The sequence below is a fragment of the Micrasema longulum genome, unplaced genomic scaffold, assembly GCF_059751315.1.
Source record: "Micrasema longulum isolate JH-2025_06_02 unplaced genomic scaffold, ASM5975131v1 h1tg000958l, whole genome shotgun sequence".
NCBI lineage: Eukaryota > Metazoa > Arthropoda > Insecta > Trichoptera > Brachycentridae > Micrasema > Micrasema longulum.
Genome location: NW_028278149.1, coordinates 325,641 through 349,215, shown reverse-complemented (window position 1 = coordinate 349,215; position 23,575 = coordinate 325,641). Strand labels below are relative to the sequence as shown.

The window sequence follows — 23,575 nt, the reverse complement described above, 5'->3', positions numbered from 1 at the left end:
ATCTATTGATATATTTAACGTGCCTCACTCATTCTTTCTTTCTTTCTTTCTTTCTTTCTGCGATACCCTCTCACTTGCTATTTAATGATGCAAACGCTTACACACACCTGAACAAACGCTCACTTACTCCCACACAAACAAACCTCTACACTTACTCTTATACAAATCCACACAAACACACCCTTTTGTTGTACCACAATATTTATTACGTATGATTTTTAATTTGGTAATGTATCCAAAATAAAACAAGTTTATTGGATTATAATTCTACTTTATTTTTTATAAAATATACAAATGGTATATTGTGACGCGTTTCGTCTTGTTAGGACATTTTCAAACAAACTCTTTTTTTTGTTTGTTTGAGTTGTTTGAGTTTGTTTGTTTGAAGAGTTTGTTTGAAAATGTCCTAACAAGACGAAACGCGTCACAATATACCCTTTGTATATTTTATAAAAAATAAAGTAGAATTATAATCCAATAAACTTGTTTTATTTTGGATACATTACCAAATTAAATATGGAATTCTACCAATTGTCTGCATACACAATAAATAAGTATGATTTTTAGTTAGAAACTTCGCTGGTCTGTCTTTAAACTGTATATTTTTAATGTCATTATATCATTGTCGACTTTTGGTTTCTGTAAAACAAATAAATAATAATTTCTTATCAAATTTTGGGTTGCGCTTAACATTATCAGATTTATAGTCAATAGAATTTATCGACAAGTCATAAATAAATACAATTGCCGGAAATACTAAATACCCAGCGGACGACTTTTCATAGTGTTTACGACCTCGCAAGCAATATTGATATTATAGGGAAAGAGCATAAAACTTCGCCATTCTGTTATCCGCAAACAATGCAATTGAATCGCGCCATTTGCTTGTCAAGAAACCACACTGGAACATGTTTTAATGGCTGACAGCGGTTTGTACAAGCGGGCGCAGTTTTCTAATCAATATTTACCAGCAGGTAAAACTTTTAAAAAGTATTGTAATCATTTTGATTGATTGATCATGTCCAATCAATTAAATCTCTGTAGTGAAGAATTTTTAGTTTTTTTTTAAATGTTAATCGTAAATTTTTCTTACATTACATGGCAAACAAACATAAAATAAAACAGAATAAAATAATAAGAAATAAAATCCCACACCGGCATAGCCTGTGCGTGAGTTAAACATGATTTTATCAGTTTTACGTTTCAATTTTCAATTTCAATTTTCATTTTCCAATTTTCAAATTTCAATTTCCATTTTCAATTTTCAATTTTCAATATTCAATTTCAATTATCATTTTCAATTTCAATTTCAATTTTCAATTTCAATTTCAATTTTCAATTTTCAATTTTCAATTTTCAATTTCAATTTTCAATTTTTATTTATTTATGTATATTTTGGTACATTACAAAATACGGTATCTTAATTATTCATGCATATAAGAACAACAACAACAAACCATCACGCCGTTTCCACGTAAGGGTGGTAGGCAGAGAGGATAGAACGTCACACCACTCTATCTTTGCATACAGATCTCGCTTCCTCTGCATTCATACATCCTCTCATGCACGCGCGCCGATTATTCCGACTTTTGACTTGTCCATCTTCGTGTATTTGTTGGATTGAATTTGGTCATGCCATGCCTTTCTCGGTCGTCTTCTATTTCTGCATCCATCAACATTCGCATTGTAAATATTCTTAGTCGTTCTTTCGCTGTCCATTCGCGGTCTGAAATTCGGAGGTCTAGGCATTTACATAGCTTATGACCTGTCATTGGCTGGTTTAAGTGGCCTCTGTGTAACACTGCAGTGTGCCAGGACGAAGAAGCAGAGGCAGAGATGCAGCTCGATGGATCGACCAGGTGAAAACAACCTCACGGGCGACCCTATATGGAACTGTGGAGTCAGCTGTCAGCTCTTTAACTTCAGAAACATCAACAGATGAAATAATTTAAGGAATATAGATGTTCAAATATGTGCAGAATCTAGTTCAGTGTTTTAGTGTATTAAACTTTTGTGTGGTAAATTTACAAAATGTTTTTAATAATTAAATGTGCAGAATGGTGAATGTTACACAGTGTGTAAAGTGGCCACTTAAACCAGCCAATGACAGGTCATTAGCCCTGTAGATGCATAGACTTTTATATTCATATAATAATTCCCTCTCCGCGCCTAATGGTGCATAGGGCACTGTATTGGTACACCAATCGCAGCGTATCTTAACCATAAAAGACTTCTATTTTACCTTCTTTAAAATGTTCTTCGTCTCAGTTTTATTTTTTGTTTCTAAATCTTGGGTAAAAAGTATTGTATGCGTTAATTGAACCAAATATGTTTATACTTCAGCGTCAAGTTGTTTGAGAAATAAGGAAGTTCAGTGGTTTTTTAAAAAATTTTATGTATCGTATTATCGGCGCTACGATTTTTCAAAGTTTTGTATTTCTGAAATAACTCCGCGTGTAACGTCAGAGGTTCATTTCCGCTTATTCTCATTCAGTTCTTCCCATTGGTCCAGAAGCGACAAGCAGACCGGAAATCTTCCATAGCTCTCAGATCATAGGTCGATTCACATGAACCAGTGACGTCATTCAAAGTAGTGCGTTTTTATCAAAATATTTGTTATTATTTTTTCCGTACAATTTAAAGCTCTAATTTTTACTCAGCGCAAGAAAACATTTTTTGTATCCAATTTCCCGTAGGGCTGAAGTTCCTCATTAAATAAATTTGTAATAAAATGGTTACTGGGTTTAGGTAAATAAAAATCGGAAAACTTACTAAAAAACATTCTTAAATAATAAAAAGTATATTTAAATATTGTATAACTCTATAATACATTAGGCAGACTAGACATGATCCAGAGAAATCTATTACCTAAGTATGTAGGTAGTAGATAAAGAAATTGTAATTTTTGTTTAAAAAAACATGATTTTCATTTTTGCCGTACATGTTAATCTTTATATTATATATAATTCTTATCTACGTGTGATGTCACTGAACTCCTAAACGGCTTAACCTATTTACGTGTGGTTTTCAGCGAAATGTAGATCTTTGCGCTGCGCGTGTTCGTAGATATTAAAATTATCAATCGAACACGTAAAAAAAAGTTAGAAGCAAAAAAAAATTTCATCGACCTAAGGGTTGCATACAAAAAATGGAAGGATGTGGTTTTTTTTGTTTGTTTAAAAACTTTGTTTTTGAATGTTTACAAACAACATTCGCTTTTTATGGATCCCAATCAGATTGTTTCCTTTCATTCCTTATAATTTCTACCCATTTATTTCTTTTCACTGGATTTTTGGTAATACTAAAATAATATTGGCTGACATTTAATGCATTTTTGAAAATCGCATTCATGACTAAAGTGCACCCCTGTTGGTGAGAAGAGCCGAGTTTGACATTTGCAAAAAGAATTCCATATTTAAAAACAAATTATTTTATTTTCGGAATTCAACCATAAAAAAGTACCTAGGTACCTAATTAAATTCAAAATTTGAATATTAATAATTTGAATATTAATATTAAGAATTCAATCATGAACGAGTACCAGTACCTAGTTATCATTGAAAAGTCTTTTTCCAAGCTAATAGCAGGCAAGCCAACGTTCGGGCAGGACAACGTCTGTCGGGTCTGCTAGTAAAATATAATTATGTAAGGATCGAGCGGTATGTCTCGGCTAAGGCCTGTTTTAGGAGCTTCTCAAATTTGAATATTTCTCAAAATTGTATTTGTTCTAAAGGATAACCATTTTTTTTAAATGTATTTAAAAAAATGTTATAAAAATTTGGTCTAAAGTCTCTGATGTACCTGGCTGTAGGGAATTTAACCGGCTTCCTGAGGGTATTCGAGGATCTAATTATGTGGCTAACAGCATAAAGTTGTATAACCTCAGGCAGTATGTGAAAAGTGTTAATAATTAACGTATTTTTTACAATCCTCATGGGCTTTATCCTGAGGAAGGCAATTCCACTTGATCGAGTAATATCCATCTCCTCCTCCCAAAAACTCACTCAAGAAACGAATGCCGAATCAGAATTAACGATATTGTCACAAATTGATTTGAGGTCAATACCGGAGTTCGCCAAGGTTGCGTCCTTGCACCGTTTCTTTTTATAATCCTCATAGACTTCATCCTAAGGAAGTCGATTCCACTAGACTGATGAATGTTCATCTCTCTCTCCCAAAAACTTTGCGACCTAGAGTATGCCGATAATGCGGTTATAATTGACGATTCAGTCAGGGGTCTTCAGGGCACTGTAGTTAGCCTAAATAGGTACTCCGCATGCATGGGTTTGAAAATCAATATTACAAAAACTTATGTACTGTGTACCACTTCATGCCCCGATGCCCAAAACCCCCTGAATCTGTCAAACCAAATCACCGAAAGGGTCGAGAGTTTCAAATACCTGGGAGCATATGTTACGCAAAATGGCAGCTTTCAAAAATAACTGGGAGTGTGGCTAGAAGTAGCAGGCGCCACATTCAACAGTATGAAGGCTGTCTGGAGATCGAATAATTACTCAGTGAAAACAAATTGCCGCTTATATAACGCCTGCATAACACCAATTCTTCTCTTTGGATGCGAATCGTGGCACCTCACTATGGCCGAAAACAGAAAAATATTGCGTTTGGAGAATAGGTGTCTCAGAAGAACCTTGGGTGTGCAGTGAATGAAGTTATAAGAAAATGGACGCAGCAAACTCCGGTGACAACTGACATCAAGCGGAGGCGATACGGTTAGCTTGGCCATGTGCTACGGATGCCTCCTGAGAGCCTTAACCACGCTTGCCTACTTTACCAGGCATCAGGTTCTCGACGTCCTGGACGCCCACTGCTGACTGTTCGTCGGAAGTTCATGTCAGAACTACGGGACGCGAACCTGGCTTGGGAGGACGCACAAGACCTGGCAGCCGACAGAGGACCTTCGTGGACACCATATGCTCCAACTAGGGAGTGGACATGGAATGATGGAGTTGTATTATGATCTTTATTTTACTTGTTATAATATTTTTGTGTTTATAATAAGTAATTGTGTTTTCTGTCGTAAATGTATATCATAATAAATGTAATTATCTCTAGGCCCAAAATGATTTATTGTAACTCATAGGGAATACATGAATTAAGAATAGTCCGGAAGGAGCGTAGAATCATATTTGAATACATCGGACTGTGCCCAAAAATACCCCCACTATGCCTCACTTTCGCCGCGCGCATTCGTGAAGTCGCCGCGTAATGTTGCCAAATGGGAAAAAATATTATCATAAGGTAAAAAAATAGGGATATGTTCATTTCTCTAAAATTTTATTGTACACGCGGAAATATTGATTGACACAACAGAGTAGATAAGCAAAGGGTCATTTTATAAGAGTAATTGAATTAATGAACTTTGAACTTAAAATATAAAACAAATTTTATTTTACATAAAACGGATATTTTTATATCATGTTAAATAATATTTCAAGTTATAAAGATAATGTCGGTCAAATGTCCACAACAGAGTTGTTAAATCCGGGGTCCAATTTTCATTGGTTCTCTCATTAGATGAGCAAAGTAGGGTAAAAAAAATACTACCCTGGCAAAACTAACGAAATGTCCATTTTGATTTCTTCTACAATCTGACAGATGGAAAAAGAATTCAAATTTAAAGTAATGCATTTGCTATTTGCACATTCATTTGCTAATTACACGTGAAATGTGATCCCATTATGTTTCTCTAAGATCCTAGCAGTATTTCTACACTTTAAAAGGACACAACACGGCATAGTTGAATTCAAATCAGGAGTTGCGCACTGAGCGACGTCTACAAAAAAACTAATGGGTCAAAACGTAAAACTACTCTTTTAAGAGTAGTTTAGTCGCCTTCTGTTTGATGCTCGTATGCGGTTTCTGAAATATTCTTAATTCTATGGTATTTTGATATAAATAATAAATAAAAAAATAATCGATGTCAAAATAATATTACAAAGATGCCGTTAAATCTGCATTGAATCGCCGCATTAAAAGACTTGATTGATAAAAATTCCATATATATATCTATTCAGTTATAGTTGTATCTTTTGATTCCTACTTTGTAGGCGATTTTCCTTTAAATTTATCTGAATAAACTCTATGCGACTTGAGTATTTTCCACTCGATGGCTGCTCAGGTCAAATCCTGAAAAGCTAATCGAGTGCAGAAAGTCCGATTCTTCTTTCTTCTTTAGCCTCATTCTCTCCACTGCTGGATGGCTGATGGCGGCCTTTTCCAAACGTCTCCATTCCTTCCTATCGCTCGCTTTCATCATCCACGTTTTGCCGGCAATAGAGGCAATGTCGTCAACCCATCTTTTCTGTGGCCTTCCAACACCTCTTTTGTTTGCCCATGATCTCCACTTTATCATTCTGGATGTCCACCTGCCATCATTTTGCCTCGCCGAGTGTCCTGCCCACTGCCATTTCAATTTCGCTGCACGATCCATATATCCACGACTCCGGTTCGGCGCCTTATTTCTTCATTTCTTACCGGGTCTCTTAGATATACACCGAGCATCTGTCTTTCCATGGATCGTTGCGTGCATTTTAATTTCCGGATACTTTTCTGTGTTACAGACAAGGTTTTTAGTCCGTATGTTGTCACCGGCAATATGCACGATTCATATACTTGTCTTTTCAAGCATATAGGGACTTCTTTATTTTCAAAAATATATTTTAGTTTACTGAAAGCAGCCCAACTTAGCCCTATTCTTCTTGGTAACTCCGCTGTCTGGTTATCTTTACCAAGTTTGACTTTGTGTCCTAGATATATATATTCATCAACCACTTCGATTTTATTATTGTCAATGAAAATGTCTCGTCCTGTTGGACTCATAATCTCTGTTTAATGAATATTCATTTCCAAATAAGTACAACTGAATACAACATAACATTACGTTTAGCTTTTATCAACTATCGAAAAGCGTTTGACTCAGTTGAAAAATGGGCTGTTATTGAAGCACTCCAAAATGCCGGAGTTGATTCTAAATACATTAGATTAATAAAATTCATTTATGACAACGCTACTATGGATGCGAGGATTAATGAGGACACAAAAACTGATACAATCAAAATAAAGAAAGAAGTCAGACAAGGGGACACAATATCGCTAAAGCTCTACCTTAGAGGATGTATTTAAAACACTAAATTGGGAAAATAAGGGTGTAAAGACCGATGGCATGTACTTGAGTCACCTCAGGTTCGCAGATGATATAGTGGTCATAAGTTAAGACATGGATGAACTAGGCGAAATGATTATGAAACTACATGAGGCTTTAAAAAGGATTAGTTTGGAAATTGATATTCATAAAGTCCGATTGTAGTCTACTAATTAGCGCGTTCGCCTATCACGCTTGAGATCCTGGACTCGATTCTCGACAGAGTTAATGTGAAACATTAATTTTAAACATTGTTTGAACTGCAATATTTCAATGTTCCTAGGGTGGTATACTGGATCTTCTCCATCCATTTGAAGAATTTTGTGTTTTTTTTTTCGCTAATATAATGACCACACCATAGAATTAAGAATACTCCAGAAGGAGCGTAGAATCATATTTTAATACATCGGACTGTGTCAAAAATAACCCCCACTTTGACTGAAAAAGGCGTTTTTGCACTAGAATATTTCATGTCCTTGGACTGGCACCTGAACCGTAAGACTGATCATCTTACATTTTTATTTAAAAAAATCCAGTGTACCGATGCAATGCGCTATATACCATTCGATGCGGGGCAAAGAAAGTAGTGGACTTAAATTCAAATAAAATTGCGATTTACGAAATTGAAAAATCGTATTTTTTAAAGAGTAACTCGTTTATTGACAAAAAATATTGCTTTTTGAATGAGCGAAACCGGTAGGAAGACCCGAAGTCTTTAAAACCGTTTTTCGGGTATGTGGAGGAAGTACCGTATGCACCATGGGTGCGGATAAAGAAGTAATAATTAATTATTTTTTAAAAATAAATATGTTTAAATAACTTACCCCGTGCAGAATCACCATTTTGAACCACCATAAAATAAAAAGAATTCAAATTCAAAATTGTCATACATCACCCAATACGGAATTAAAAATGAGTAAAATCACGTGCCGCGCTTTCGTATCACTTCGGCAAACTTCGACAAGCTCCGGATCCGCCATTTTGCAAACGAACGATCTTCAAACAACATCACACCCATTTTGAAAAAATATATTTTTAAATATTCGAACTGCCGAGCTGTCAAAATAAATAATCAAGTAGGTACTTTTTTTATTTAAAATGGAGGGTTAGTTATGATTTAATTTTGAATTCCGCGGCGTCTGTTTTTATTACAGTTTTTAATGGCTATTTTAGTCTAATTAACGGTACTTTGCGTATTTTTATGCTTTTTCGGCCGCGTTTTGAGGTTTTTAATATTTTCCTGTTCATCGAGGTGTTCCGAGTTCACAGTGGCAGGCACGCTACAAGGTGTTTGCACTTTTATAGACTTTGTATATGACGTAACGCTGTATGCATACGCTTCTTATCACAAAATACCTGTCGCCTAAGTCTAAAATCAGAGATTCTCAACAAGTGCTCATACATTTATTTGTTATTTTTATGGCCTAAGTCTACAGATGAAAATAGTCGACTAAATTTACTAATCGAATGATTAGCAATTGAATGAATTAAATATTCGAATGAATCATTCATTTCCGGTTACCATAGACAAAAGACAGAAATTTATTCAGAGACAAACATTGTTTTTCAAGAGAAATATCCATGCTTTTTAAAATTAATTTTTGTATATATATTTAGACCCTTGAATTTAGTAGCCATACGTGTCATGTACAAGGCTAAGGTACTTGGAAAAAATCGTTTTTGTTTGTCTTGGAAATGGGATGTTCGATCTCTGATTTTGGTTTATTACCTTTATGAGTCCAATCACCATTGTTACAAAGTTCAATAAACTACAGTGTGGATATCTGTTAAGGATATTCCATCTTTCCTGCATTCTGCTTCAAGATTATGGCGTTTATATATTATACTCTTAATCAGTATTCTGCCATAAATCTTTCCAACAGCGCTCAAAAGGCTGATAGCTCCATAGTTTACGCAGTCCGCCCTAGAGCCTTTTCCCTTGTATAGAGGCATAACAACAGCTCTCCTCCAATCAGGGGGAGTGTATTCCTCCCCTAAACATAGGTGAAAAATCTTATGTAGCCATACAAAAATAATTTTTCCACCTATATATTTAATATACCGTATCAACCATTTTGCGAATCAATCCCGAAACCATTTTCATGGTAGGCAAATAAGTAGATGTGTTTTTTTTTTAAAATTTTATTGACAACAAATAAAAATACAATATTACAGCTAATTACATTTTTTTATATTAATCAAATACATATATTTACATTAACGTTTCCCATTACATAAAAGAAATAAACAATTCTTGTGTACACAATGGGAAGTGACGTCTTACAATAGATTATTTTATTTTAATCAATAATATTTTTAGAATAACATAAATAAATTACAAAAAAGATATTAACGATGTTTTCAATCAGTGTTACATAAAGAAGAATTATAGATGTAATTTTTTACTTCTTTCTTAAATATATTGTATTCCTGACTGTACTTTTTATTATCTTTAAAACATTTAAGTTTGTAAGTGAAAATTCTTGATGGAAGTTCATTGTAATTTATTATATAAATAAAACACGAGTGATACTTTAATCCACAAATTTGGAATATCCAGTACTTACATTACTTACATATAACTTTGAATTATCTATCCTTACCTCTGTTTTGTATAAATACATTTAACTCTTTTATAAAGATGCCAGTCTCGAAGATGTCGCGAAAGCGATGAAACCGGTCACTGGATATTCCAAATTTGTGGATTAAAGTATCACTTGTGTTTTATTTATATAATAAATTTTATTATCTTTGTTCATTTCATTAAAGAAAACTATTCCTCTGTAAGTATAATGATGTTGTGCAGTAGTTGTTTTTAATTTAGGAATTAAGATATTACCACCTGTTCTAGGTCGCGTACTTACGTTTTGAGACCCAGAAATATTACTATTTATTTTATCTTTATGTATTTGATGCAAACAATTCTTTTTATATAACAATTTTATATCTAAAACCTTAATTTTTTTTTAATAATTGAACAGTGGGAAAAGTAGACGGTTTTTTCAAAATAACTTTTATAATTAATTTTTATATTTATTCAACCGGTAAAATATTTGTTTTAAAAGCACCACCCCATCCGATTATTCCGTACTGTAATATTGATTGGGCGAATGCAAAGTAAATTGATTTTAATTTTTCGATGGTTAATATATTCCTTAATCTAATAAATACATATATAAGTTTTCTCATTCTATTTACAATATTATTTATTTGCTCCTTACATTTTATATTTTTATCAATTATAATGCCTTAATATTTAATGGCATTTTTTCAGTGATTTGAAGGCAATTATCATTATGAAACTGATATCCTTCATTGCATTTTGTTTTGTGTACAAATACTTGATTTTTGTGTAATTTTTTTTTCAAATGTTGAGTGAGGATCGTAGCAAACACTCAAATAGTGAGGTGTTACAAATACATTATATTTAGGTATGGTCAAATGCAGGTACGGCATGAGCGAACTCGTCAATATTAAATACTTAATTTTTTGAGGGAGTTCGGTACAAAAATCTTTTCTAAAACGCCGTAAATATTTTTTTAATTTTTTATTTGAAGTTTATTTATAAACCCTTACAGATTATTAAATTCATTTTAGAAAAATAATATACGAGGTGTGTTCAGAAAACTACGGGAACTTTGAAAATTTGCGGGTTCGGAGAGTCCGATTGTCAAATTAAAAAAATAATATGTTGGTATCATATAATTAAGAATAGTCCAGAAACCGCATACGCGCATCAAACAGAAGGCGACTAAAGTATTCTTAAAGAGTAGTTTTATATTTTGACTCACAAGTTTCGTTGTAGACGTCGCTCAGTACGCAACTCCCGATTCGAATTCAACTAATGCTGTGTTGTGTCGTTTTAAAGTGTAGAAATACTGCTGGAATCTTAAAGAAACAGGAAGGGATCACATTTCATAAGTAATTAGCAAATTCATGTGTAAGTAGCAAATGCAATACTTAAAAATTGAATTATTTCCCATCTGTCAGATTGTCGAAGAAAACAAAATGAACATGGTTAGTGTTGCCAGGGTAGTACTTTTTTTTACCTACTTTGCTTATCTAATGAAAGAAGTAATGAAAATTGGGCCTCGGATTAAACAACGCCGTGGTGGACATTTGACCGACATTATCTTTAAAACATTAAATATTATTTAACATGATATAAAAATATCAGTTTTATGTAAAATAAAATTTGGTTTATATTTTAAGTTCAAAGTTCATTAATTCAATGACTCTTATTAAATGACCCTTTACTTATCTACTCTGTTGTGTCAATCAATGTTTCCGCGTGCACAATAGAATTTTAGAGATATTAACAAATACGTTTTTTTCCTTACCACGCTGATGCTGCAAAAAAAATTAAAAAATCTACCTTCGGTCAAAGAGGATTGGCTTACTACTTGGTTAAAGTGTACGATCTACTTCCATTATCTATAAGGACAGTTAGTAAGTTCTCACAGTATAAAATAGCTATTAAGAAATGGATAGTGGAGGTGGGTTGCGCACGGATCGATGAGTGGATCAAGCCAAATAGGTAAAATGTGTGTACTGTTTATGAAATTTGTTCTATTGGTCTATATAAATTGGTTTTTGTGAATGTTTTTAATGATTATGTAAGTTTTTAATCGTTTATTATGTTAATGTTAATTGGATGAATTATGTTTTTTTTATTGTTATTATTATGTTAACTTTGTGAAATAGCTAATCTTAGGCATGTTTCACATTTTGTAAAATGTTTTCTTCGGCACGGGACATCCCATTGCGGGAACATTATTCTGTATAAAAAAATATATAATACAAACAATGTAAAAGTATAAATAAATAAAATAAATCAAATTAATAAAATAAATAAAACGAATAAAATAAAATAAATTTAATGAATGAAACGGATGAAACGGATGAAACGGATGAAACGGATGAAACGGATGAAACGGATGAAACGGATGAAACGGATGAAACGGATGAAACGGATGAAACGGATGAAACGGATGAAACGGATGAAACGGATGAAACGGATGAAACGGATGAAACGGATGAAACGGATGAAACGGATGAAACGGATGAAACGGATGAAACGGATGAAACGGATGAAACGGATGAAACGGATGAAACGGATGAAACGAATGAAACGAATGAAACAGATGGAACGGATGAAACGGATGAAACGGATGAAACGATTGAAACGGATGAAACAGATGAAACGGATGAAACGGATGAAACGGATGAAACGGATGAAATGGATGAAATGGATGAAATTAATAAATAAAACAGATAAATAAATTTGTGTTGTGATTTTTTTCTCCATCTGGCAACATTACGCGGCGACTTCACGAATGCGTGCGGCGAATGTGGGGCAGAGCGGGGGAGTTTTACACACAGTACGATGTATTCAAATATGATTCTACGCTCCTTCTGGACTATCCTTAATTCTATGGTTGGTATACAGGGCCTGAAGTATGCTAAAATTTTCTTTGCGTTTACTATAAAAAATAATACAATACATTGCATTTGCAAAATAGTAAGGAGTATCTAATACAAAAAAGGGAAAATTAAATTACAATTACTATGGCGACTGCTTTTCTTGACATTTGGCTTGCCAACCGCCAGCTTAATGCAATAAATGGCATAATAAATAATAAATAATAAATAATAAATAATAAATAATAAATAATAAATAATAATTAATAAATAATAAATAATAAATAATAAATAATAAATAATAAATAATAAATAATAAATAATAAATAATAAATAATAAATAATAAATAATAAATAATAAATAATAAATAATAAATAATAAATAATAAATAATAAATAATAAATAATAAATAATAAATAATAAATAATAAATAATAAATAATAAATAATAAATAATAAATAATAAATAATAAATAATAAATAATAAATAATAAATAATAAATAATAAATAATAAATAATAAATAATAAATAATAAATAATAAATAATAAATAATAAATAATAAATAATAAATAATAAATAATAAATAATAAATAATAAATAATAAATAATAAATAATAAATAATAAATAATAAATAATAAATAATAAATAATAAATAATAAATAATAAATAATAAATAATAAATAATAAATAATAAATAATAAATAATAAATAATAAATAATAAATAATAAATAATAAATAATAAATAATAAATAATAAATAATAAATAATAAATAATAAATAATAAATAATAAATAATAAATAATAAATAATAAATAATAAATAATAAATAATAAATAAATAAATAAAAATAGCAGTTTTTGAATATTTTCTATATTTACACCGGTGAAATTCAAATATGTGATTGCGCAGCAGGATTATACTTCGCGAAACGTAAATATTTCGACATTTAATATAAGGTGTTCACGGATGTTTCATTGTGATCGCGAATGCGATAAACAACCATGGTGAGAAATTGATATCACGTCTCTTATTAGCACGTCAATAGTTAATTGTGATTGAGCTACTGGCCTGTTGTGGTGCAAAAAAAAAAAACAAATCTAAAATAAAAAAACATATTCTATTAACAAATTTGTCAGCCTCGTGGAGTAATGGTCATCGCGTTTGCCTACCATGCAAGAGGTCTCGGGTTCGATTTCCAACGTGGTTGACACGAAATGTAGGTAAGTTGATCAGTCTTACGCTTCAGGTACCAGTCCAGGTACTTTGAAATATTCTAGCGTAAAAATACCCTTTTAAATAAATATTTCATATGAACCGTGTCGGGAATCGAACCCGAGACCTCTTGCATGGTAGGCAAACGCGCTGACCATTAGGGAGGTTTTTAGATCAAAATTTGTTGCAACAGCGGGAATACATTTTTGTGAAGGGCGCACTTTTTCAGGTAACATTTTTTCAACTAATTTAGTTCTGAATAACTCCCTAGGGAGGAAATTCAGCCTGTCTGCAAACATTTGCACTCACTCAAAACATTGTTGAATTGACTATAGTCCTTAAAATATAGATTGATTAGAATGACAGCTGTCAAACTAATTTCATTAGTGGTGGGAAATTATTGATTACTGATCAAATCGATTTTATCAGTTTTTTCATGCAATCATGAAACTCTATTTCCGAAAATTGATATAAAAACGCAAAAACAAGCCTATTATAGTGTGTTTAAGACAATTATTCACAAAAAAATAAGACATTTATACTTTTTTCATGAACAGCATCAAATGAATTATGTTTTTATTCGATCAATTTGTCCATCTCTAACATTTTTGCAAAATGATGTAACCTTGTAAAAACGTCGTCAATAATTAAGTTTATTTTAGTTTTAAAGCTGATTTTACATATTAATGTTGATTTATGTGTCAAGCATTGTATTATAAATAACTCCTGTCATTGGCTGGTTTAAGCGTCCACTTTACACACTGTGTAACATTCACTCAATAATGTTTTTCCTCTCTGTTGCAATAAATTTAAATATGAATAACTCCCTAGGGAGAAAATCAGCCAGTCTGCAAGCATTTTAGATTTTAGAGAAGGAAATATAGAAGTCTAGGCTGTCTAGTCTAGACAGGGCTTATGACCTTTCATTGGCTGGTTAAAATGGCCACTTTACACACTGTGTAACATTCACCCAATAATGTTTTCCTCTCTATTGCAATAAATTAAAATATGAATAACTCCCTAGGGAGAAAATCAGCCAGTCTGCAAGCATTTTAGATTTGAAAGAAGGAAATATAGAAGTCTAGGCTGTGTAGTCTAGACAGGGCTTTTGACCTGTCATTGGCTGGTTAAAATGGCCACTTCACACACTGTGTAACATTCACCATTCGGCCTATGTTAAAACATCCATATTTATCCAATTCTTCCATTTGTTGATTTCAGTGAAGTTAAAAAACTGATGCTGAGCTGTTTTCAGGCGTTGCCTAGTATGTGAAATAATTCGATCAGATGAATCTCTTCAAAAGTGTCAGCTCTTTAACTTCACTAGAATCAAAAGACGGAAGAGTTAAAGAAATATGGATGTTCAAACATAGGCAAAATGGTCAATATTACACAGTGTAATGTGGCGCCTTAAACCAGCCAATGACAGGTCATAAGCTGTTTTCATAAAAATGATTTTCCTCCGTTGCAACAAATTTAAAACTAAATTTAGAGCACAATGGGAATGGATTTAAAGATATTAATTGTATTTTAAATATGGAATGTTTTCATTTATAATTTATAGAAAAAAATTGTTAAAAACATGAATTTCCAAAAATGTGTCATGTTTGACTTTGACAATAGGGAAATATCCTTTTTATGATTATACAATTTTAAAATTGGTAGGTTATAATTGTCTTTGAAATTCCGTGGCGTAAAAAATTTTTTTTTTACTATTTTAGCATAAACAATATTTTTAAGTTTATTTATTTAGTCATTGCATTGGCCACGCCCATAATACGTCACGATTCATGTTAATTTTGAAATTTGTTTGTAACAGTTTAAATTTTCATAGATTATCGTCGCGGATAGTTTTTCAGTAAGCTTCTTGTTGTATGCTGATGATGCAGTTCTGTTAGCAAGCAGCAAGGATGATTTGCAGCAAATAGTCTCTAGAATGTATGATGTATGCCTGGAGAGCAAACTGGCGATGAACGAAAGTAAGTCAAAAGTGATGGTATTTGAAAGAGGAAGTGTGGTTACTGACTGCATAATAAATGTAAACAACTAATGTCTCCAACAAGTAGAATAATTTGTGTACATTGGAAGCATGTTTTCAAGAGATGAAAGAGTAGAAAAAGAAATTGAAAGGAGAGTGAATGCGGGCAACAAAATAAACGGCGCACAAACGGCGTGAAATAATTCCACTGCACGAATCTCACCCGCATAAATAAAGGTTTCAAATCTTTAACTTCACAAACATCAACAAATGAAAGAATTGAAGAAAAATAAATGTTCAAATATGGGCAGGATGGTGAATGTTACACAGTGTGCAAAGTGACCACTTAAACCAGCCAATGACAGGTCATAAGCCCTGTAGATGCCTAGACTTCTATATTACCTTCTTGCAAATGTTTTTCATTTCTGTTGCAATATGTAATATTAACAGCTTCCCAGGGAGTTGAATCCAGTTCTTATGTACAAAAATTTAGATAAACTTAAAATATTGGAGATTTCTAAGTTTTCTTCGAATACCCTAATTTATTTAAAAATGTGTTTTTACACTAGAATATTTTATAGTCCGTGGACTGGTATCTGAAGCGTAAGACTGATCATCTTACCTTCGTGTAACAAAAAATATATCAAGATACACTGCGATTGGTGTTATCAATGCGGTGCCCTATGCACCACTAGGTGCGGAAAGGGAAAAGATGATGAAGATATTGCGTAATAATATTAACTTTTATATTAATTTAGTTAGCTGTTCTAGTTCAGTACAAATAACAATGTTTTTGCTACACAACAATATAATATATATTATATTATCAACTGATAGTGAAGACGGCGAATGGCCGTGAATATTTAAAATCAGTAGTTATTTTTACTTCGCCCAAGGTACGCTACATTTGAGGTTAGAATTCATACATTTACTAAAATCTGTCCTTAAATTTGACGTAGCATCGCAAACATTGTCAAACTTCAATTGTTTTCACGGGTGTTCTAAATTTTATTTGAAATTCTGTCAATCTTCTGCGTAGGAACGAAAATTTTGAAATTTAACCTAGTTTCATCGCTTTGTTGAGTCCAAAACAGACTTCTTATTGCTCAAATTCGTATTGAACTATTGAATATTGAAGATAAGTATTTAATATGCACAAGTGTTATGTAAAATTATCATACATTAATGATAAAGGCGATCAACAAGAAAATTGTCGTCATCGCCCATAAATTATCGTTCAAGTACTCGCGGATCCCGCTAATTTTTTCGGTATTGTTCCGTCGGAGTGTTGCCAGACTTAAAAAACGGAAACCATTTTAGAGATGTGCCGTTACATTTTTTTTATCGATTTCAAAGTATCGATATTTTTAAACAGTTTATAATATTATGTATTTATTCAATATAATTTAAATATTCACTTTTTGTTTAGTCTTTATCTGTACCTCAGAGGCAGACGGATGCAAATCCAAACGTCAAATGATCAACAATGGCCTAAAGAATCATTTTTTTCTAAGTGATTTATAATCATTCAGAACATCAATTTGTATCAACAATATTTTGAGTTTGTCCAAATGTTTGTAGACAAGGACTGGATTCAACTCCCTGGGGATCTGTTTATATTAACCGATTACAACAGAGATGAAGAACTTTTTAGAGAAGTTTTTAAAATTGAAAAATAAAAATTTCAGGCGTTGCCTAGTATGATGGTGAAATAATTTAATCACGTGAATCTCACCCACATAAATAAATGTTTCAGCTCTTTAACTTCACAAACATCAACAGATGAAATAATTTAAACAATATAAATGTTCAAATATGGGCAGAATGGTGAATGTTACACAGTGTGTAAAATGGCCTCTTAAACCAGCCAATGACATGTCTCAAGCCCTGTAGATGCCTGGACTTCTATATTGCCTTCCCTAAAAAGTTCTTCGTCTCTGTTGTAATCTGTTAATATTAATTTGTATTTTCAATATCTTAATACATTGGTTCTTTCATTATAAGACTTACATTTCTTCAAGATCAATGGACATGATCATAAACTGGATATGAAAATCGAAATGTCATTTCATCGAATTTTGGATTTGCATCCGTCTTCCTTTGAGGTACAGATATTATAAAGCTTTCATGTATTTTTTTTATAAAACCTTTCAAACAAATTATGCCCAGGGCTGGTATTTTGAACCTTCTCTAACCCCTTAGTGGTTAATTTGGGGATTTTCGTTCTGCGACCGATTACACTTTGATTTATATAACGGGCGCACTTGATGATTAAACGTTAAATGATGTACAAAACTGGTTAAAAAAACGGATAAAAACAAATACGGCTTGGTCAATTCAACCTAATTAAGTGTTTTAGGTAATGCTTACGGTCACAATAATGATTGAAATGAAAATCATCACCAACAATGTTTTGAGCATGTCCAAATGCTTGCAGACTGGCTGGATTTCCTCCAGTTGAAGTAACTACCTAGTTTAAAAAGAAGTATAAAAATTGGAAAATGGTTTTTAGTCGTTGCCTAGTAGGTGAATCGGTTCAGCCGAATAAATCTCATCCGAATGATAACGGTTTCAGCTCTTTTACTTCACAAAAGTCAACAGATGGAAGAGTTAAGGAAATCTGGATGTTTATACATGGGCAGAATGGTGAATGCTACACTTCTTCTTCTCTGTCGTTCCTCAGTTCTGAGGGTCGTGATAATTGGTGCTCTCACCAGCCATTCCATTGACAAAGCGTCTCCACTCTTCACGGGTCTGCGCCCTCTCCACAGCTCCATAACCAGCCAATGACAGATCATAAGCCCAATAAATGTCTAGACTTCCATATTCCCTTCTAAAAAATTGTTTTCCCTCTCCTAGTCCTACTCGCCCCCCGCATACGAATACGTTATACGGCAAGTTTAGTATTTGGACTCATTTCGAGGTCAGTCGAAGTTAACGGGTGTGTTCGTGTTTTGTTTGTATGAGAAAGGAATCGGTACAAAGTCATAATTCCCAAGCCTTCTCATATTTAGCTGTTCACCTTGAAAGTGTAATGGAAAAATGGCCCAAGTAAAGCTGTCGATGTTCATTTTTAACACCAACAATCGCTGGCTATCTCGTTTGCGTTACATTCAATACAAAATATATTTGAAAAAATATTCAATATAATATTATTACAAAAAAATATCGGCGAAATCTTGTAAAGGATATGAAAAAGGGTCATAAATGAGTCTATTGTTTAAAAATGTTGTCTGGTACATTGTAAATAATTATTGTTATTGAGAAATCTTATGAAAAAAATCCGATCATTTTTTACCTGCTTTTTTAATAGTAACCCAAAGGTAGGGCAGTTAAGGACTGTAACATCTCACCTAAAAATTCGAATCATACATTAAAAAATAGCTACCAATCACAGTATAACTGATATTTATACATTCATCGAGTCAAGTTATCTCCTATACTAGCCAATTACCAACTATAGATTCATCTTCTCAAATATTTCCTTTGTCTTTGTTGAAATATGTGTCTAAATAGTTTGCTGTTTCAGATAAATTAAAACATGTCTCCCGCTTTAATGGCTGGTGGCGTTGCATCTTGTGGAAGAAGTATTGCTCGTATCCTGACGAAGCAGCGGGCCGTTCACTGCCGACATTTTTCAGATGCCAACAAAAATGTGGGCTTCATTGGGCTGGGAAATATGGGAGGTCACATGGCTGTCAATCTTGCAAATAAAGTAAGTATCTTTGTTATGGTAATAGTAAAATATTATGTTCCGGACTCGCTGAAGTGGGAAGCTTAAATTAAAAACCCCAGTATCTGTTAGCTGGACCCTCAATAAAAACAAGTGTTAACTTTTAGGTCTAGCCTTATAAATTTCGTAAATTTCCTGCTTTAAAATGTTGGATAACATCCCACGGTCGTAAAAAGAACCGCTGTATGTTCACTGTACGTATGATATATGTTGCATGCACCGTGGTCACTGGCCAAACAGCCTGTCTTAACGCTAGTCCCGACTTTTTAAATACTAGGTAGGGTCGGGAGTGGGGAGGTAATTCGAGCCCCCTCTCCACCATCTCACTCGGTCCTGAGTACTGAGCACTTCTCTGAGGCCCGGCGCACAAACCTTTAAAACGCATGCCCTTAATTCTAATTAAATCAGTTGAGCAAATCAAATCAAATCAATCTTTGACAAATGATCATCGACTTTTTTTTGTTTTCACACCGGGTGCTGTCCGCTCTCCTGGTCTTCGCCTCCGCTCTGCCCTGAAGTTATTTTTACACTTTTAATTAACATTCCTAGCTACATTTCAATTGTGTTTTATATTTTAGGGGTACAATCTATCTGTGTATGATGTTTCTAAGGATGCAATGTCCACTATTGTAGCAAAAGGAGGAAAAGCTTTTGACTCTCCTGCAAAGGTTGCCAGCACTGGCCCGGACTGCATTATTACTATGCTCCCAAACAATAAAATAGTCCTCGATGTCTACTGTGGAAGTAATGGAATACTATCAAAGGTATCCACCCTTTTTCACCATATTCATTATCCTTATTATTTTTGTAATAGGTAGAACTTTTACTGCTCTACTATTAATTAAATGACACGCTTTTATTGAATAAAAAAATAGGGGCAAATGGAACATAAGCAAACTCTAGCTAGACCACAAACAAAAGACTTTTCCCTAATGTCATCCGGAACGAAGGGGGGCGCGGGTGGGGAGTATTATATTGCAAGCCCGTATTACACGAGGTACTCTCAACATACTGGCTCCGGAACGAGAGGTGGTCAGTTTATCAATTTTACAAAAACAATATTGTGTAATGCTGGCTTTAAGCGTCGTGGCACAGAACTATCGGCTACGAATGCAAGCAAACTACTAAATAGGCCTCGTTCTTACTGCGCGTGACAATAGACATTCGTCTGCGCAGTTTCTTTTTCTGAAAGTTACTGTAACTTGTGGTATTCTTAAATTTTTGGATTTTAGGCAAAAAAAGGAGCGTTGATGATAGATTCCAGCACTGTTGATCCAGGAGTGGCTAGGGAAATAAGCGCTGAAGCCAAAAATAAAGGCTTGAATTTCGTTGACGCTCCTGTATCAGGCGGTAAGAAAAAAAATATTGTTGTACTTCAAACATTTTCTTTATCAGTCTTAATTTCTGGTTAAGCTCAATGCCTTATAAATCTATTTTCACTTATTGATCTGAATTTTCCAGGCGTCAACGCAGCGAAAGCCGGTAGTCTTACATTTATGGTAGGAGGAGAAGTTGACGACTTCAACAGAGCGCAGGAGTATTTATCTTGCATGGGAGGAAAAATTAGCCACTGTGGAGCTGTGGGAGCTGGCCTCACAGCCAAGATTTGCAACAACATGTTGCTGGCTATTTCCATGATTGGGACAGCTGAATGCATGAACCTTGGGATCAGGTTAGTCCTAATGAGGATTTAGAAAATCAAAAGTGTTTTTTTGGGGTTGTCCTTCTTCCTCGCAGTTGATATTACTGAGCCGGTAATCTTTTAGTCCAACTGTCCACCGCATGCGAGTTGTAAGAATTATAATAAAAATAAAAAATTAAATAAAAAAATCATATAATTCAAAGGTAAAGTAAAGAAATTTGGTGATATCTGAACTGGACGAACGATGTGTGAAACATTTTATTGGGTAAAAAATAAATAACTAAATGATATTTTTATTTTTATTTTAGACTTGGTCTTGATCCAAAGGTTTTGCTTGGAATAGTCAACAGTTCTTCCGGACGATGCTGGTCTTCAGAAGTATACAATCCAGTTCCAGGTTATTAACTTTTCCATTGTTAAAAGTCTTTATAGTTAAATTGTTTTTTTTAGAGATTTTGCTATTACGGTTTGAAGTTTAATGAAAATTAATGTTACTTTGTTTTGTATGAAACTGTGGGCCGGAAAGCAATTTTCTCCGTCACCTTTTCTTTTACTCGATTGTATTTCATCGACAATTTTTAAGATCAAAATTGTAGAAAAAAAGTTTTTAACTATTGTAGTCTCCCCTCTCAAGGCCAATCATCTATGCTACTTTATTCTAAGCAAGTGGAATTTTTTTCTGTACTTATGCCATAATTCAACCGTTTTAGGTCTCCAAGAAAACGTACCCTCCAGTAATCAGTATAATGGTGGATTTGCGTCCAAATTAATGTCAAAGGTAAATAGAAATCTAATGTTTTTTTTTTTATGAATTTGAATTTACATTGTCTATTTCGATAAAATATCACTGTCTCGCGTCGAACTCCTGTGGCTTCATTTTAACTAGCTCATAAACCTTCATTCTCTTTTACCGCTTTGTAACATTCTTCACGACCCTTGTACACCTAACAATAATTTTGATTATTTCAGCGATTAAGGGGTATGTTAGTACCTTGTAAGCAGACCTGCGGTCTGATTCTGCTATCGCAAGTTAACGCTGAAATTAACACGGCCGCGCTTTACTTCGAGCGTAAACTCAAATCCGTATTCTAAACTGATATTCCAAACCCTCTAGTGGCCGTATTATTTCGTGTATTTACATACAAAATACGCGAGAAAAACTATTTTCTAGTGCCCCGAGAGTGGTTCAGAATAGCACCCCTGTTAACACGAGCTCGTGTTAAATTATCGCGAACTTAGAATCGGCCAAACCAGAGCCGTCACCACCTCTCCACCAACCATGTTTTAGCAGCTCATTCAGAGCAACCCTTTTGTAAATTTATTGTAATTATTATTCTTAAATTGATTGATTCCTACTGATCCACACGCTTACACAACTTCGATTGCACATAGAGGGTCGTGGTTGGATGTCAATTTTTATGTGTACGATACCGATAATGGCATCTGACGGGAGTTCACATGATCTAATTTACCTACCGGCTTCCAGAACCAGCCTGCCTCTGGCGACGCCGATTAGAAGATCATTCAGGCAGCTGAATATTATCGCTTTGGAGATCGACATCTTTCACATCAGTGAAACTATGTTTAAGAGGCGAATACTCTTGCTATTGAAAAGTATATACCCTAATAATGTTGAACCATTACTCAGGGGTTCCTGGTTTCATATGTTGTCCCAATAACGGCTTAAGTATTTAATGTTATTTGTAATATTATTTTGGTACAACAAATTAATTTTAATGGTAATATAAACTGTCGCCTACATAAAACCCCTTTGATATACAATTTTATTTAAGTTTACTGCCAATTTAATACATTTCTAACCTTATTTTAGGATCTTGGATTGGCCGTAAGCGTAGCTACAGAATCCCAAACCCCCATCCCTCTCGGAGCTCTGTCGCAACAGCTGTACTCTACTATGCTGGCAAAGGGATACGCAGATAAAGATTTCTCTGCCATATACGACTTTTTTCAGCAGAAATCTTAAATTATTCTAAACAAATCTTTTCACACAATAGTGCAGAAATGTGTCATTTTACTATGGCCTATGATCAAAATTGGTTTAAATAACAATTGTAAACCCACTTATTTTTTTTTTTTAAGTTTCAGTTTTTAATACGTTTTATGACTTTTTTATAATATATGAAGATAACGCAAAAAATCTGTTTTTATAAAAAAATAAACAAAACAACTTTGCTTTCAACCAATTATTTATTATTTTTTCTACCGAAAATTTTCAAAGCTATACAAGCTTCTTTATCAAGGTATACTTAACAAATAAATTCTTTCTTATTTTATTTTTTCAATGTTTACTAAATATTATGTTGCGTATGGAGCTAATAAATCAAGTATTTTGTCTAGTAATCTTGCAATCTACACTTAAGAATTCAAAAGTCAATTTATATGAAGACATTGACGAAAACGGG

The 23,575-nt window shown here is 33.3% G+C and overlaps 2 protein-coding genes across 4 annotated transcripts in view; one reads left to right on the top strand and one right to left on the bottom strand.

The window, feature by feature from the left end:
- The window catches only part of LOC148277900 (uncharacterized), a 55,428-nt gene extending 47,293 nt beyond the window's left edge, over positions 1–8,135 (bottom strand). The window contains exon 1 of the mRNA XM_088232219.1: positions 7,987–8,135. Within this exon, the coding sequence (XP_088088345.1) occupies positions 7,987–8,004 (18 nt within the window). The 5' untranslated portion in view covers positions 8,005–8,135. The remainder of the gene's footprint in view (positions 1–7,986) is intronic.
- Positions 924–23,356, top strand: LOC148277899 (3-hydroxyisobutyrate dehydrogenase, mitochondrial). Of its 3 annotated transcripts, none has more exons than XM_088232224.1 (8): positions 924–974; positions 19,307–19,492; positions 20,089–20,274; positions 20,743–20,860; positions 20,972–21,182; positions 21,461–21,549; positions 21,863–21,930; positions 22,984–23,356. In XM_088232224.1, the coding sequence occupies exons 2-8, from the start codon at positions 19,319–19,321 to the stop codon at positions 23,134–23,136; spliced, it is 999 nt and encodes a 332-aa protein (XP_088088350.1). In that variant the 5' UTR covers positions 924–974; positions 19,307–19,318; the 3' UTR covers positions 23,137–23,356. The 3 variants fall into 3 exon arrangements, with proteins under 3 accessions (XP_088088350.1, XP_088088349.1, XP_088088348.1); XM_088232223.1 differs by lacking the exon at positions 924–974 and adding an exon at positions 8,146–8,238; XM_088232222.1 differs by lacking the exon at positions 924–974 and adding an exon at positions 16,477–16,689.
- The last annotated feature ends 219 nt before the right edge of the window (positions 23,357–23,575 follow it).